The 13,462-nt window shown below is 37.3% G+C and overlaps 1 protein-coding gene across 3 annotated transcripts in view; it reads left to right on the top strand.

The window, feature by feature from the left end:
* Positions 1-10,810, top strand: part of ANKRD12 (ankyrin repeat domain 12) — a 70,484-nt gene extending 59,674 nt beyond the window's left edge. For all 3 annotated transcript variants that reach the window (XM_064507210.1, XM_026094317.2, XM_064507211.1), the window contains 4 exons: positions 4,140-4,238; positions 5,959-6,102; positions 9,071-9,166; positions 9,500-10,810. In XM_064507210.1, the coding sequence (XP_064363280.1) occupies positions 4,140-4,238; positions 5,959-6,102; positions 9,071-9,166; positions 9,500-9,685 (525 nt within the window). In that variant the 3' untranslated portion in view covers positions 9,686-10,810. The remainder of the gene's footprint in view (positions 1-4,139; positions 4,239-5,958; positions 6,103-9,070; positions 9,167-9,499) is intronic.
* The last annotated feature ends 2,652 nt before the right edge of the window (positions 10,811-13,462 follow it).

The following is a 13,462-nucleotide window of genomic DNA, read 5'->3' as shown; positions in this document are numbered from 1 at the left end:
AACATGTGCATGTTATTAATCTTCCATAATTGCTGAGAGTCCAGGCATAGCCTTTTACTTTCATGTTGCTGGAAAATGTGTACATCAATTTATAAACAAAGCATTCGTTTTTGAATATGAAGTCTTCAGTTCAGTGATACTCCTTTTTGTGGTATTTTTAATGGGAGCTATCATGATTGTTACTTTCAGTAGTGACAAACTAAAATTATTAACTAGTACATACAAATGAGCTCCGCAAAGAGAACGCTGTTCTCCGCACAGGTATTTTTAATGATAAACTATTGTTTGTACACTTGATTAACTTCAAGCATCCTTTAGGTAGGAACCAGGAGATGGCGAGTTTAAATTTGAGTTCCACTGCCTTGTTTATATATTGTAATTTCCGACCCACATCACCTAGGGCCATAAGAGTAGTTGCATATGAACTGTGACTTCCCTCTCACCAGTGTAAATATAAAGTATAAGATAGGTGACATCAGGTCAGTTCAACAAATCTGAATCTTCTAACACAATAAATCTAAATTGTACTAACACAATAAATCTAATTGCTGCCTTTCAGATTGATGCATCAGTATATTGTGTTGGGCTTGGTCATCCTTATCTATACTGCTTCCTGAGGAAAGATACCAGGATTATTCATTTCCAGTTTTCTGTGGCTGTCTAGCAAACATGTTTCTAGCAAAAGGGATCTGTCCAGGCTCTCAGGCGTCGTCCTTGAAACTTAAGTGGCAAAAGCTCACTTTAGTAATGTTACCAGGAACGTACTTCCCAAATGTATTAAATGTTTTAACGGGAAGGTGGCCCGGTTGATTTCAGTGGCAGGGGCAAGGTGAGGAGAGCAGAGATTTGTGAAAATAATCATGGAGCTTTTTTTTTTATGAGCAAATCTGAATTAGCTCATGTTGCTCTTTTTTTGTAACAGTCACAGAGGGGGATTGAAGGCAAAAGAGAGAGAGAAGAGTTGGTCTTGCTGTTGTAGCTGTGATGAAGGATGCAAAGAATTCAAGAAACTTTGCTTGGTTTTGGGTGCTTGAGTGGTGAGGGTATGTCTTGAACCTTAGCTCTTGCTCAACAAAATGCCTGTTTGTGCTGGAGCGCAGCAGGCTGGTGCCTCAGGCAGGGGAGCAGAGGGTTGAAGGGCCAAGTTCGTTCTAGTCATGGGTGCTGGTGGTTCCTCTGAGCAGGATGAGGCAGACTGAGAAGGTCGGGGGTCTTTTATTCAGGGTACTTGAAAAATCATCTTTATGGCTTCTGGGCTCCTAGGAAACCAGCCTGATAACTTACTTTGGTTATAAAACAAACTGAGGTCACTTTTTCCTTCTGGCATTTTTAGTTTCCTGCTCTGTTCCTGCAGTTCCAAATGTGTGACTGTATTTTCCCTACACGTTTTATGTTGCCTCTTTAGCAACCATCACTTTGACCAGTGGAGGAGGAGCATCTGGCTGTCCTCGCAGCCTTGAAACCCTTTTTTCCTTGAAACCTTTTGTTTACACTTTCTTTTAGACCAAAGTGTTTATTTCCTTTGTCCAAATCCAGTTGTGGTCGCAGTGGGGAATTTCTGGTAGGTGGTGTCCAAGGGCTGAAATGGTTTGCAGCACTTAAGGATCTGAGATTGTTTTCTCTCTCCTTGAAAAGGTTGGAAAAAATTTTTGACAAATTACTGTAAAATTCAGTGCTGTACTTAAATTTATATTTTGAAGGACAGAATATGACTTGCTGGAGTCAAGTGTTGTTTATACAGGGGCTGTAGGAATCTCTAGGATTGGAAATACCTGTTGTTGCCAGGCAGGAAGTCTTTCTCACTGCTGGTATTCAGTGGTCGCAGAGGGTTGCTGTGAGGCTGGGTGTGAACTCAGCCTCGGCAGGAAGGCTTTGACACTGCAGCGTCCTCATCCTGAGTGCGTTTCTTTTCGTACGGTTAAATCTCAGGGATGTACATCTCGTACTTTATTTTTCCTGGTTACAAGAAATAAAATTTCTGTTTGCTTCCATTTCAAAACGACGTGTTAATCAACATCATGAATTCTGTGGGAGTAATCGATCCAGGTCAGCAAGAGCTGAATTTCAGAGGCTTTTGATTTGCAAGTTTATGGTGCCACCTGGTGCTTGAAATGATTTTATTGTGCCATGGATTTTAGTAAGACTGCAAATTTGCTAAGAATGTATTAGGTGGAATGAAACTTTTCTTTCCTTTTTGATATTGGTTTGAATGTCTGTTCATAATCAGTAAAAGCAGTAATCTAATGCAACAGTGCTGGGATTTGAAAGACTTTTCTTTTACCCCAGTGTGTAATGCCAGCTTCACAGAGGCAGAGTTCTTTTGTACATTTAAATAAATGCATATTCAAGTTTGCTGTTTAGATAATTATGCCCTTCCACCTCTTTCCTATGCTGCTGGTCCTTATTTCTCCTGGAAAAACTACATGGTATATAAATTTAGAGGAAGAAATGGCATTTTAAATTGTTCAGACTGTATGGATGCTTGCCCACTCTGAACTGTTTATTTCTGCATACCTTAACTGCATAAATTCAAAGAATATTTACAGACAGATCTATCTTGTCCTGCTGCATGTTTCTCTATCAAGAAAAGGACTGAGATTTTTAAGAGATCTTGCGTTTTTTAGTAAAATTATTTAAAAAGAATGGTGTTGTTAAGAGCATCTTGTGTTATTTTATTGAAGGAGTATGACAGCGCTATTAGCGTGCCATGGATACAAAGTTTCCAGGCAGAACTAGCTTGTAAAATATCTCAGGCTGACCATGAACATATTCAAATTCATTGTGATTGAGAGAGTTTATTCCAGTAGCATTTTTTTAATGTACTTATGACTTTGACGAAATGGCAAATGCGATAAACCTTACTCAGTGTTTTGGAAGCCAGGCCTTTTTCATTAAAAGAGAAGTGCATGTTGTTTAGCAGTTTGAAACTTATTAATGAGTTGCATATACTTTTACAGCAAAAATAACTTAATGAATGCACAAATAATTAGTTATCAAATATGATCTTTAATTCTAAAAATACTGGCTGACTTTCAGTTGAGGAAAAATTATCCTGAAATAATTTTCCAGGATAACAATAATTAAATGACTTGTGGTGGATAAATCAGTTATTGCAGTGTCAAAAAAACTTTTTACCTTTGCAGTATGCGTGATGGTAATATGCAATATCCAGATAGCCACAAACATTTTATTAGCTTTTTAATGCATTAACCATGTCAATGCTCTTACATCTAGCAGTTACTACAAAGCATGCCGAACTGTCAGAGAGAACTTGCATAGAGAAGAGTAAACTTTGGTTAGAGCCTTAAAACTCTGCTTATCAGTTATTTCTCAAGAAACATCTAATTTCTGTAGTTGCCATGAGGGCTCCAGCTAGCATTTTGGATATAGATCAGTCAAGATAATAATACCCGTTGTTCACTATAATAGACTGTAAAAATGGGAAATGTTTTGACTGTAGCCAGTCAATAATGGTGTAGATAGCTCAGTCAGAGAAGTGTATCTGAATATTTTTCTAGGAACAAACTGTTTTTTGGTTTTTTTTTTTTTTTTTTTTAATTTTGATTAACTTATGGGAGGAATTTTTTTTTTTCATGCCACTGCCTGGGGTTCTAGTTACTTTGTGTGCTTGCTTATTCTTTCTGGTTGTAAGATTAGGAATATGGTCTGTCATCTTTTGTGCTATATAGGGTGTCAGTGACACTGTATAGATGCATTTCTTCAGTAATCTTTAATTTTTCTGTGTTCTTGTATATGGATAGACAGTTTTTAGCTTTCCAAAAATGAACAATTTGTGCTTTAAAAAGTCTTTAAAATTTGAATCAAGTTGTATTTTTAAGATCTTCTTGTGTATAGCTTTTCTCAAGAGTAACTGTGGCATCCTGACAATGACTAGATAAAAGTATTAAACAGTATGAAATGCCGTTTTAATCAGGTTTATTAATTTTATGATAAACGTTAAACTTGTTAATGCAAATGGATTGAAATCACCTAATTAATGGAACAGAAAAAAATTCTCAAATTTTCCCTAAAAAATAATGTAGTTATGTTTTCTTAAATGAATGCCCAAATCATAGAGGCCATGTAAAACATAAGTTAAACACACATTCAGTATACTATTTATAAAACTTTTTCCATAGATTACACCACCTCCCTCGCTGTCAGACCCACTTAAGGAACTGTTTAAACAACAGGAGGTTGTAAGGATGAAACTACGTTTACAGCACAGTATTGAAAGGGTAAGAGTAAAGTAAACTTTTTTTAATTTCCCATCTTTAAATTTTGGAGGGGGAGGGAGGGGTTGTTTGAATGGATAGACTGAGCTTTACTCAATATAATAATGCTTTAGAAATACTTTCCATCCAAATTTATGAATCAGACAAATTCTACAAAAAGGTAACAATATAAATTCAGTATTATGTGGTTATCTGGAAAACTGTTAGTAATATACTAAAGGGAGTAAGAAGCTCTTTCATGTTAATTGCTGTAAGATGTAGCTTAGACTTTCCTTTGGGCAGTGGGGAGTGAGCAGAAAGTTGCAGATTCTAGTTTTGAAAGCTAATAATGATTGTAAGCTTTTAGAACCAGTCTCTGAATGTAACTTTTTTTGTCTTTGTAAATAAATGAATTTAAGCAACGGTAAAATTCTGTAACTGACAGCTACGTTTGTAGTTTGCTTAAATCAGAAGACTCATGTAGCTCTAAGACTAAAATGTCACTATTTGCAATATTCTGCTTGTAAAAACTGCCCAAATTTATGTTAGAACTGCAACTGTAATCTTCACTGAATTTTAATACAAAATTGGAGAAAATATCCCTGGTTTAAGAATTTTCTTTTTTCGTAGGTTGTCCAAACATTTTTCCTTGGCAGACTAGATTTTGATATTTTGTTAGTATTGTAGGCCAGATTGCTTGTGGACACAAAGAGGCAGGACCCCTTTTTCACACACAAAGTACATTAAGAGCTTCCACATGGTTTCTGCAAGCAGCTGGCTCATGAAAACTGAATGTAGTGTTTTTTTGATTAAGTTATTTTTGATGTGGCTTAACAAATCAGTAGAAGAAAGGATTTTACTTGAATTCAGTGTTTTGGTCAAAACTAGATATAAAATAACAAGCACTAAGAATGTAAACATGGTTCAAGTTCTGACTGAAAAGAAGGAAGTTGTGACCAAACAAAGGAAAGACACTATTTTTCTGTCTTCCCAACTTTTTTTAATCTACCTTGTTTTCTTTTGATGAAAATTAAAGCCACCAAGTTGCAGAACAGTAATAAATACATAACTTCATTTGTGTCTTATAAAATTCAGCCTGTGTTTTGTATCTTTAGTCATTTTGCTCAGATATACTGTTCTTCAAATCAAATCCAGTTCCATAATCCCATAAACTAGGTTAGAACAAGTGAGACCATATTTTCTTGTCTTAAATCAAACAAGAATTTTCACGTATCTCTGGATTTATGAAGTTTCTGGGGTCTTTTTGTTTGTTTTTAAGACAAAAGAAATCGACAATCACAAAGCATATTTCTGCTTCAGTTTGCTTGGCCAATGTGCCTGACTTTACAAGCACATGACAAAAATCGTCATGCAAGTTGAGAATTACAAACCTGTATCTTAATTCTAGGCTCCTTATCTTCTCCAACATTTTTTTTTCCTACCTTCATTAACTGGAACTTGTCTCAGTAGCACTAAGTGGAAAACCTGGGTCTGACTTTCACCCAACAATGCAAAACATTTTTTTCAGTTCCAAGATTCAGGAAATGTTCTTGGCATCTCTAAATAAAAATTTTGGAGCTGATTGGATGAACGGCCACCCCTTCCCCTTTCAGCCCCTTTCCTGCACCTTTCAAAAATGTAAGCCAAAAAGAGAAATATTTAAATGCATAGACATTTTTATGAATCAAATTGAAATGCTAATTTATGAAATGTACATTTATACATTGATATTTTATTCCATTAGGAAAAGCTTATCGTTTCTAATGAACAAGAAGTTCTACGTGTTCATTATCGAGCAGCAAGAACGCTAGCTAATCAAACACTACCATTCAGTGCCTGCACTGTTCTGCTGGATGCTGAGGTTTATAACGTGCCTCTGGATGCTCAGGTAAAGAGATGTATTTTGGGATTTCGGAAAAATATTTTGTAATCTGACTCAAAAGGAGTGTTTGGAGAGAATTCTAGTCCTGTGGTGAAATTGTCATTGACTTGACTGGAATTAAGATTTTGCACATTATAAGTTGCTATTTTGATGAGGCTTCTTTTGGATGTGCAATAAAAAAAGGATACAGGTACATGTATGCTGCTTTTCCAGTTTGTACTATGTCTATTTTTCCATCACCTCCAAAAATGATACGAAGGATGAGACGAGAATGTTACTCTGCTGTTTTTTGTGAAATCTAATTTAAATTGTAAATACAAGGAGATTTTTGGAAACTCACAAATGTAGATTAAACAAAAAAATTGTCAGAATGTAACAATCTGTAACATCATCAGTCCAGAGAACTGGGATGTGCTGTCATGTGAAGTATTGAGATTGATTTTTAGACTTTTGAAATATTTTGTAGAGATATTTGCATAATGCTTTTCTGGTCTCCATAAGAGGATCATTAAAATGCTCTATAAAGAACAGATTACTAGCAGTGAAGGTCTTGAACATGGCCAGCTAAAAGCACTTTTTTCAAAATCACCTCAAACCTAGAAGCTCCATGTTATTTACATGTTCAATGTTAGCATGCATTTTCTAGTTAAAATGAGCAGTATACTGTATAAATCTGAGGTTTGCTGCAGCCATGTCTCTGAGAAAGTATGATTTCATAGTATCAGTATTTTGTGAACAGGTCTGCTAACAAGAGTGGAAACTACATCATAACCCATTTTGGTGTCCGTAAGGTGCACATAATAGAAAGAACTCGAAATTTGCTGTTATGGATGTAATAAAAATGTAGATACATTGAACAGTGGGCATTTTAAAATGAAACACCTACACTTCAGACATATATGGAATTCTGCTTTAGTTCGGGAACCCATTGTAAAATGATTATAGGTTCTAGTGTTTCCTGAATCTGTGCTATTATGTTTTTTAAAGAACTAGAGTTATGCAGAACAAGGTAATTGAGCAAAAGGTATTATCAGCCTTATGGAGACTGTATTGTTCTCCCATTTTCAACTTTGTACTGACAAATTTTTAAATAATCATTTCCTTAATAAACCTAATTGATAGGGCAAAAATGAGATCTTTTCTTTTGTTAACAATTAAAACATCATCTTAGTTCTAAATTTCAGAATGTCCTTTGCTTTTTTTGCCCTAACTTAAAGGCAACTTAAGATTTTCAGAACTTCGTGGTACATCCAAGTTAGGCATATATCTGCATGTAGCTAATACTTTACAATTGATTTTAAATAAGCTGTTTTTATATTTGAGTTCTGTGAGAGAAAAAGAACTTTTATGAGAGAGGAAGTCATTTTTTCCTCAAGTATTGCTGCCATTTTTACTATCTCTACACTTAAAATAGTCTCTCCTTCTCTCTCATTACCTCAGCAGTTTTGTGTTTCAGGCTGTGGTGATTTTTCCTGAAAGATGATAATACTGCACATAATGTTCAGCAGAGTACTAAGTATACTTCTAATTATCATTGAAGCCTATGTTTTAAACTACAGGCTTGAAAGCGATGCTCTAATTTAAATTTGTTTAATAGGAAGAAAGTGAATGTATAAGAAATCATTCTCTTGTGGTAATTCATTCTAACGCTTTCTTGTTATCCTTCTCTCAGCAAATCTGATTTTGTTGTAGAGTGAAGAAACATCTTCTGATTAATTTTTTTTTCTTTTTGGGCAAATAGCTGAGAAAGATGTGTAAGCAAAGATCACATTTATTTGGCAGGAAAATGACCATCTCAGAGGTGCTTCTCCGGGATTTCGTGGTCTTGCTAGGCTTGCCGTTAGAGCTTTGTTTTGTGTGAACTCTAAATCCTGCTCTTGTAGTCATATGGGCCAAGGCAAAGGTGGGGGCAAGCCTCAGGTTTTTGGTGGACAGACTCAGCTGGTTACAGCTCACCTGGATGGCTAGAGTTCAGAATTACAAGATTAGTGTTGTTGAGGGCTCTTTCCAAGCAAATCTGTTGAGCTTTCATTTTGGGAATATCTGAATCCTCAAACAGCTGTCTTCTAGAAATTTGTGTGTCTGGCCAGCATGGTTTTTTTTTTTTTTTCTGTTCTTGCCCATTGTTACAGTTAACATGTTCCTGCAGTGTCCAAAAGATTTGGCTTTCTTTTCTATAAAAGTAACAGGAGCTTGTGCTATTTCATGATTATCATCTAAATGTTGAATTGACATAGTCTAGCTTTAAGACCATCTGTAGAGTATCAGATTTCTCACAGTGGACAAATTTGATATTCCAGATTCTTATAAAAGGGGAGAATTAAATTTTTTCAATGGATTTGATTGGGCAAGACAACTAAGAAGTGTCTTCTCTCTTCTTTTTAAATCTCCTTTGACATGTCTTTCACTCCCCAAAAGTCTGAAAAAGCAAGCTAGTTTTTCATGAAAGTGCTTCACAGATTTTTTTTTTTTTTTTTCCTCCTTATCACAAACAGTTGGGGGATTTGGTGGTAAAATATTTTTCTTATTCTTGCTTTTAAATACTTTTGCAGCCAGTTAAGTCAGATTGCTTAATTTTTCCTAATTAATGTTTTTGCTTTTCCCTGAGGGGACATCCATTTGTTACTGGATTTAAAAAAAACAAACAAAAAAATACCCCACGATTTTGTGGAAGATCTGCCTTATACTGATTAAGACTTTAAGGCATAATTCTTGAAGCCTCCTACTCTAAATTTTAAAAATAGAGCATGATAAATAGCTTTAGCTTGAAGGAATCTGAAAATGCCCATTTTTAGTGGGCAGCTGGCTCATAGTGAAAGTGGTGGTCAACATATATGCTCATATATAGCTTGATACTTAAGAATTTATTTTTCATCTGAAGCATTGTTTATGAATGTCCCACAAAACATGTTTTCCAGTATAAAAGTGAATTATCAAATAACTTGGTTTAGAAAAGATTTTTGTTTCTTTGTAGGCTGATGACAGTAAAACATCAGTGAGGGATCGATTTAATGCAAGACAATTTATGTCGTGGTTACAGGACGTCGATGATAAGTTTGACAAATTAAAGGTATACTACTTTGTCTTTCTGTATCTTTTGAAAGCCTCTAGTGTCATTACAAAGATGGTAGTAGATTTAAGTGCAACATAAATTATTGTAGCAGCTTTAAGGGCCACATAAAGGAGAGTCTAGCAATATAAAAACCAAACTTTTTGTTGATACATAATTTAATGGAATAATTTGTGACTTCCTAAATACATAGTGAGGGAAACTGTTTATTCCCATCTAAATGTGTCTTCCACATTCCTAAAGAGATGCCTGAATATTTTGTCTGTCTTAAACTGTTATTGTAATACTGTTTTTTAAAAATACTGAAATAACTTCTTTTGAATTTTCAAATAGACATGCCTTTTGATGAGGCAGCAGCATGAAGCAGCAGCTTTAAATGCAGTACAGAGACTGGAGTGGCAGCTTAAACTACAAGAACTTGATCCTGCTACATACAAATCTATCAGCATTTATGAAATTCAGGAGTTTTATGTTCCTCTTGTTGATGTTAATGATGACTTTGAATTGACACCAATATGACAACTAGCATCATATGTCTCTTTCTTTCAGTTGGACAACTAGAGACTGATGTGCAGTGACACGCAAATGTATTTTTCTTTTAAGATAGAGCACTTAATTCTGTGGAATCCTACCTTTTTCAATAATTCAGCTATTCCTTCAGAAAAATGTTAAACAGTCTTGTTCAAATACAGAAGATGGATGATAATTTTAAAAATCAGTTCCCCAGTAAATACCAATATCTGTATTTTAAAAATTGCCTATAGCTTTAGGGCTTATTGCTGAAAAAGATGACAAAACACGGTGAGTTAACAGCGCTGGAAGCTGTTAATAACTAAAACAGCCACCGAAAAGCAAATGATACTTAAAGTCTGCTATAAAGCTTTGTTGTATTATGAAACTTCAGTAACAGTTGAACTCCCACAGAAAAAAAGATGAAAAAGCCTGTGGAAGAAAATATAATATTTGGAGGAAAATAGTCTATTAATCTTATTATATTTTGTAAATTACTGTACAGTTTTGTTTTTGCAAAAAGATGTAATATTGTCTTCATTTTTTAATAATTTATTTTATACATATTGTGCAAATGTAAATAGTCTTGTAATTAATGTTCAAACCTGTTCAAAATAGATATTTTAATTATAAAACTGTTTTTGTCTGATGTTTTATTGGACCAAAGTTGGAGTTTGTTTTGTTTGTTTGTTTTTGTTTTGTTTTTTTAAGTGTAGTGTGTTCCTGTTTGGCAGTTCTTTTTAACAAGGCATGTGTTTGATTTAGGTGCTTGTTTTCATCACAGTAACTGTAAAAGAACTAAAACTGAACTGTATTGCATGCTTCACAGAACTCTTAACTCCTTTACTTCAATAACTGATACCTAAACAATTGTAATATTTACAAGACCATATTTCATATTAGTCTGTAATGCCATACCTATGACTTACTATACTAAAAATATTTTTGTGTAAAACATAAAAAAGAAAAAAAAACCTCTTATATGGTGGTCTCGTAATAGAGCCTATTTTTTCCAACAAAATGCCTTTGAATGAAAATTCTTAAATTGTATATTGTCTATTTTAATATTAATCTATGGAAGGATATGTAAATAGTTGTAAATATAATGTTTAATAAATTTTATTGGTCATGTTATTAGTTGGAATTTCTTAATATTGTAACATTTGATGTATCAAATTTTATCATTTCTGTTATAGGGAATATGCAAAGAGGCTCAACTGAAAACAAAAAATTCCTGCGTTATAAAATGTAACGCTTTTTAATCCTTAGTACTGTTAATGAGCAGGCAGTTAATTATTTATTAGTGGAAGGTTATAGATATTCATGAAAAGATTTGTTACCATCTAGGCCACAAAATATTCAAGAATGCTTGGGATCTGATTTCAGTGAAATTACATCTGAAAGAAATGGGGCTTATGCAAGAGACCTGGTTACCTGGAAAAGAGATTTATAGTACTTGGTTTGAACTGATTTTTAATTATTTGATGAACTGCTACAGAACACTGTTCCTTATACTTGTATGAATGCCCAGTGCTCCTTTCTTGTGAGGGAGAGCAAACAAGCATTGAACAAGAGACTATAAGGACAGTATTAGTTTCCCAGGTGCACATCACTGCTAGTTACAGTCGAGAATAAAGTAATAGCAATTCAAACACAATAAAGCTGGATAAAGCACCAATTAATATGTAATTTCTGCCCTGTACTACCTTTTATTTTTTCCCCCGCAATTTTAGTTTGTTAGGTACTGGAGGGAGAAGTTGATCCTGCTTTTACAAGTATCTTACTGATACCATTCAGAATTGAAAATGTATTGAGGAACATACAAATGTAATATTCTTCTGAAAGTAGCAGTAAAATTTGAAAATAATACACATCTGTATTTGGAGAAGTACTTTAAAAGACAAGCTGCAAGGTGTTTAAAAAGTAGTAAATGGGCACAACTTCACTGCCTCCAAATACTTAGACTGATAAGAAGTAAACATGCTATCTGAAAGTGGAAGAATCTCACACAGACTTTTTGAAGTGTGGGATATGAATAATTGAAATATTTCATTTAAAAAAGAAGATAAATTGGGTTGCAAGAGTATTGCTTATGTTAGGCAAGGGGTGGGGGCGTGAGGGCAAGAAAGTGTGGGATAGAGGAGACACTTAGGTAGATCTATAGGTGGAACTCGGGTTTAGAAGTAGTAGTTACACAGTGGTACCTCAGTACGCAGATGTAAAAGATGTTCAGAAAGAGCAAGGATATAGACATCTACTAGAGCAGTAATATGAAAAAACAGCACCTGTGACATTCAGTGGCGGCAATAACCACCACACAGGTCTTGCAGGGCAGGGTGCAGTTCAAGCATGTTTACCGCAAACCTAATCAGGAAAGAAAGTTTATACTCTGGAGGTATCAGCAGAAACATTTCTTGCTGAAACTAAGAATATTTAAATTTAAAAATATTATAGCAGTATCCTGTCTTTTACTAAGGAGATGTGAGGACAGATGTTTCTCAGGTTTAACTTGTGTTTTCTCTACAAGGAGAGAGAACTTTCTGTTAACAGTCTCTTGTTACTGTTAAGAGTAACACATTTTTTCTTTTCCAACTGTGATTGATTAGTAAAAACATTGTTGCCCAATGAAAGGGAGCTCTCCTCAAGCATTTCAGTCCCTTAGACCATGATCTCTGGGCTTCTCTGATCTGGAGCCAGGCTTTGTTCCAGTAATGTATTTTCTCACATTTACTCTGTAGGATGATACCAAATCCATGTGTATTCCGTGTGTGTTTTCATCGACAAAGTGGTGCAAGAGTGGAGGGAGGAGGAGGTGGAATAGGCTCAGACCAACTACTTGCTGGGAGAAGGCCTTATTTCTGCTGTCTTTTGGGAAACTGTATCCCTGGGTTCCTGTGTTCTTCTGCAAGGGATCAAACTCGTTACCTTGGTCCCTTTGAGCATGGTGTGGAGGAAGATACACCACCAACGCACGAACGTTTTTGAGATAGATTGTCCCAAATCTGAGGATCCCTTTCCTCCTTTTATAGAAATCTGGAGAAAACTGCGGTACTGCTTTGCACGAAGCTTGGCTCAGGTTCTAGCTGGGGCTCCTCTGAATGTTGGGTTTCTGCCCCAGAAGTTACCGGGGTTAACCACCTGCCTCCCAGCCCGTGTAGGTGCTGTAGATCCTCCTCGAAGGCTTTTCCTGCCGCTTCCCTCCCGGGTATAGCCGCCGGGGAAGCTCCGCGAACCCGCCGCCGCCTCCCGCTCCCGGTTCTCCTCGACCAACATCCTGCCGCCGAACCTCGCGAATTCCTCCCCGCCGCCCCCGCCGCGGCGGAGGGGCCGAGGCGGCTGGGGGAGGGTCCTGGAGCCTGACGGTGCCCCGAGGCGGGGCGCTGCGCCGCCGTGTGCGCGCCGCGAGGCCGCGTCGCCGCCTCCGCGCTCCGTGCGGCCGACGGGGAAGCACCGGACTGAGGCGCCGCCGCCGCCGGAGCAGCAGCGAGAGCCGCCGGTGGAGCGGGAGGTGCCTGGCCCGCGGCGCCGTCCGGTGAGAGCCCCAGCCGCCAGGGGGGAGGATGCGGGAGGTGGAGCGGGGCTGCGGTGCCGGCGGGATGGAGCCGGCGGGTGGCCGGGAGCGGCGCGGGGAGGCGGTGGCGGGGCGGGCGGCTGCGCTGCGCCGCGCCGCGCCGCGCCGGCAGCGGCCGCTTCTTTGTGGGGCGAGACTTGGGGCGCCTCTCGCGGCGCCGCTGCCCGCGCCGGGAGGCCGCCCCGCCCCGCCCGCAGCCCCGCGGCGCCCCCCGC

Source organism: Dromaius novaehollandiae, chromosome 2, assembly GCF_036370855.1.
Source record: "Dromaius novaehollandiae isolate bDroNov1 chromosome 2, bDroNov1.hap1, whole genome shotgun sequence".
Taxonomy (NCBI): domain Eukaryota; kingdom Metazoa; phylum Chordata; class Aves; order Casuariiformes; family Dromaiidae; genus Dromaius; species Dromaius novaehollandiae.
This window is presented reverse-complemented; position numbering and strand designations above follow the sequence as displayed.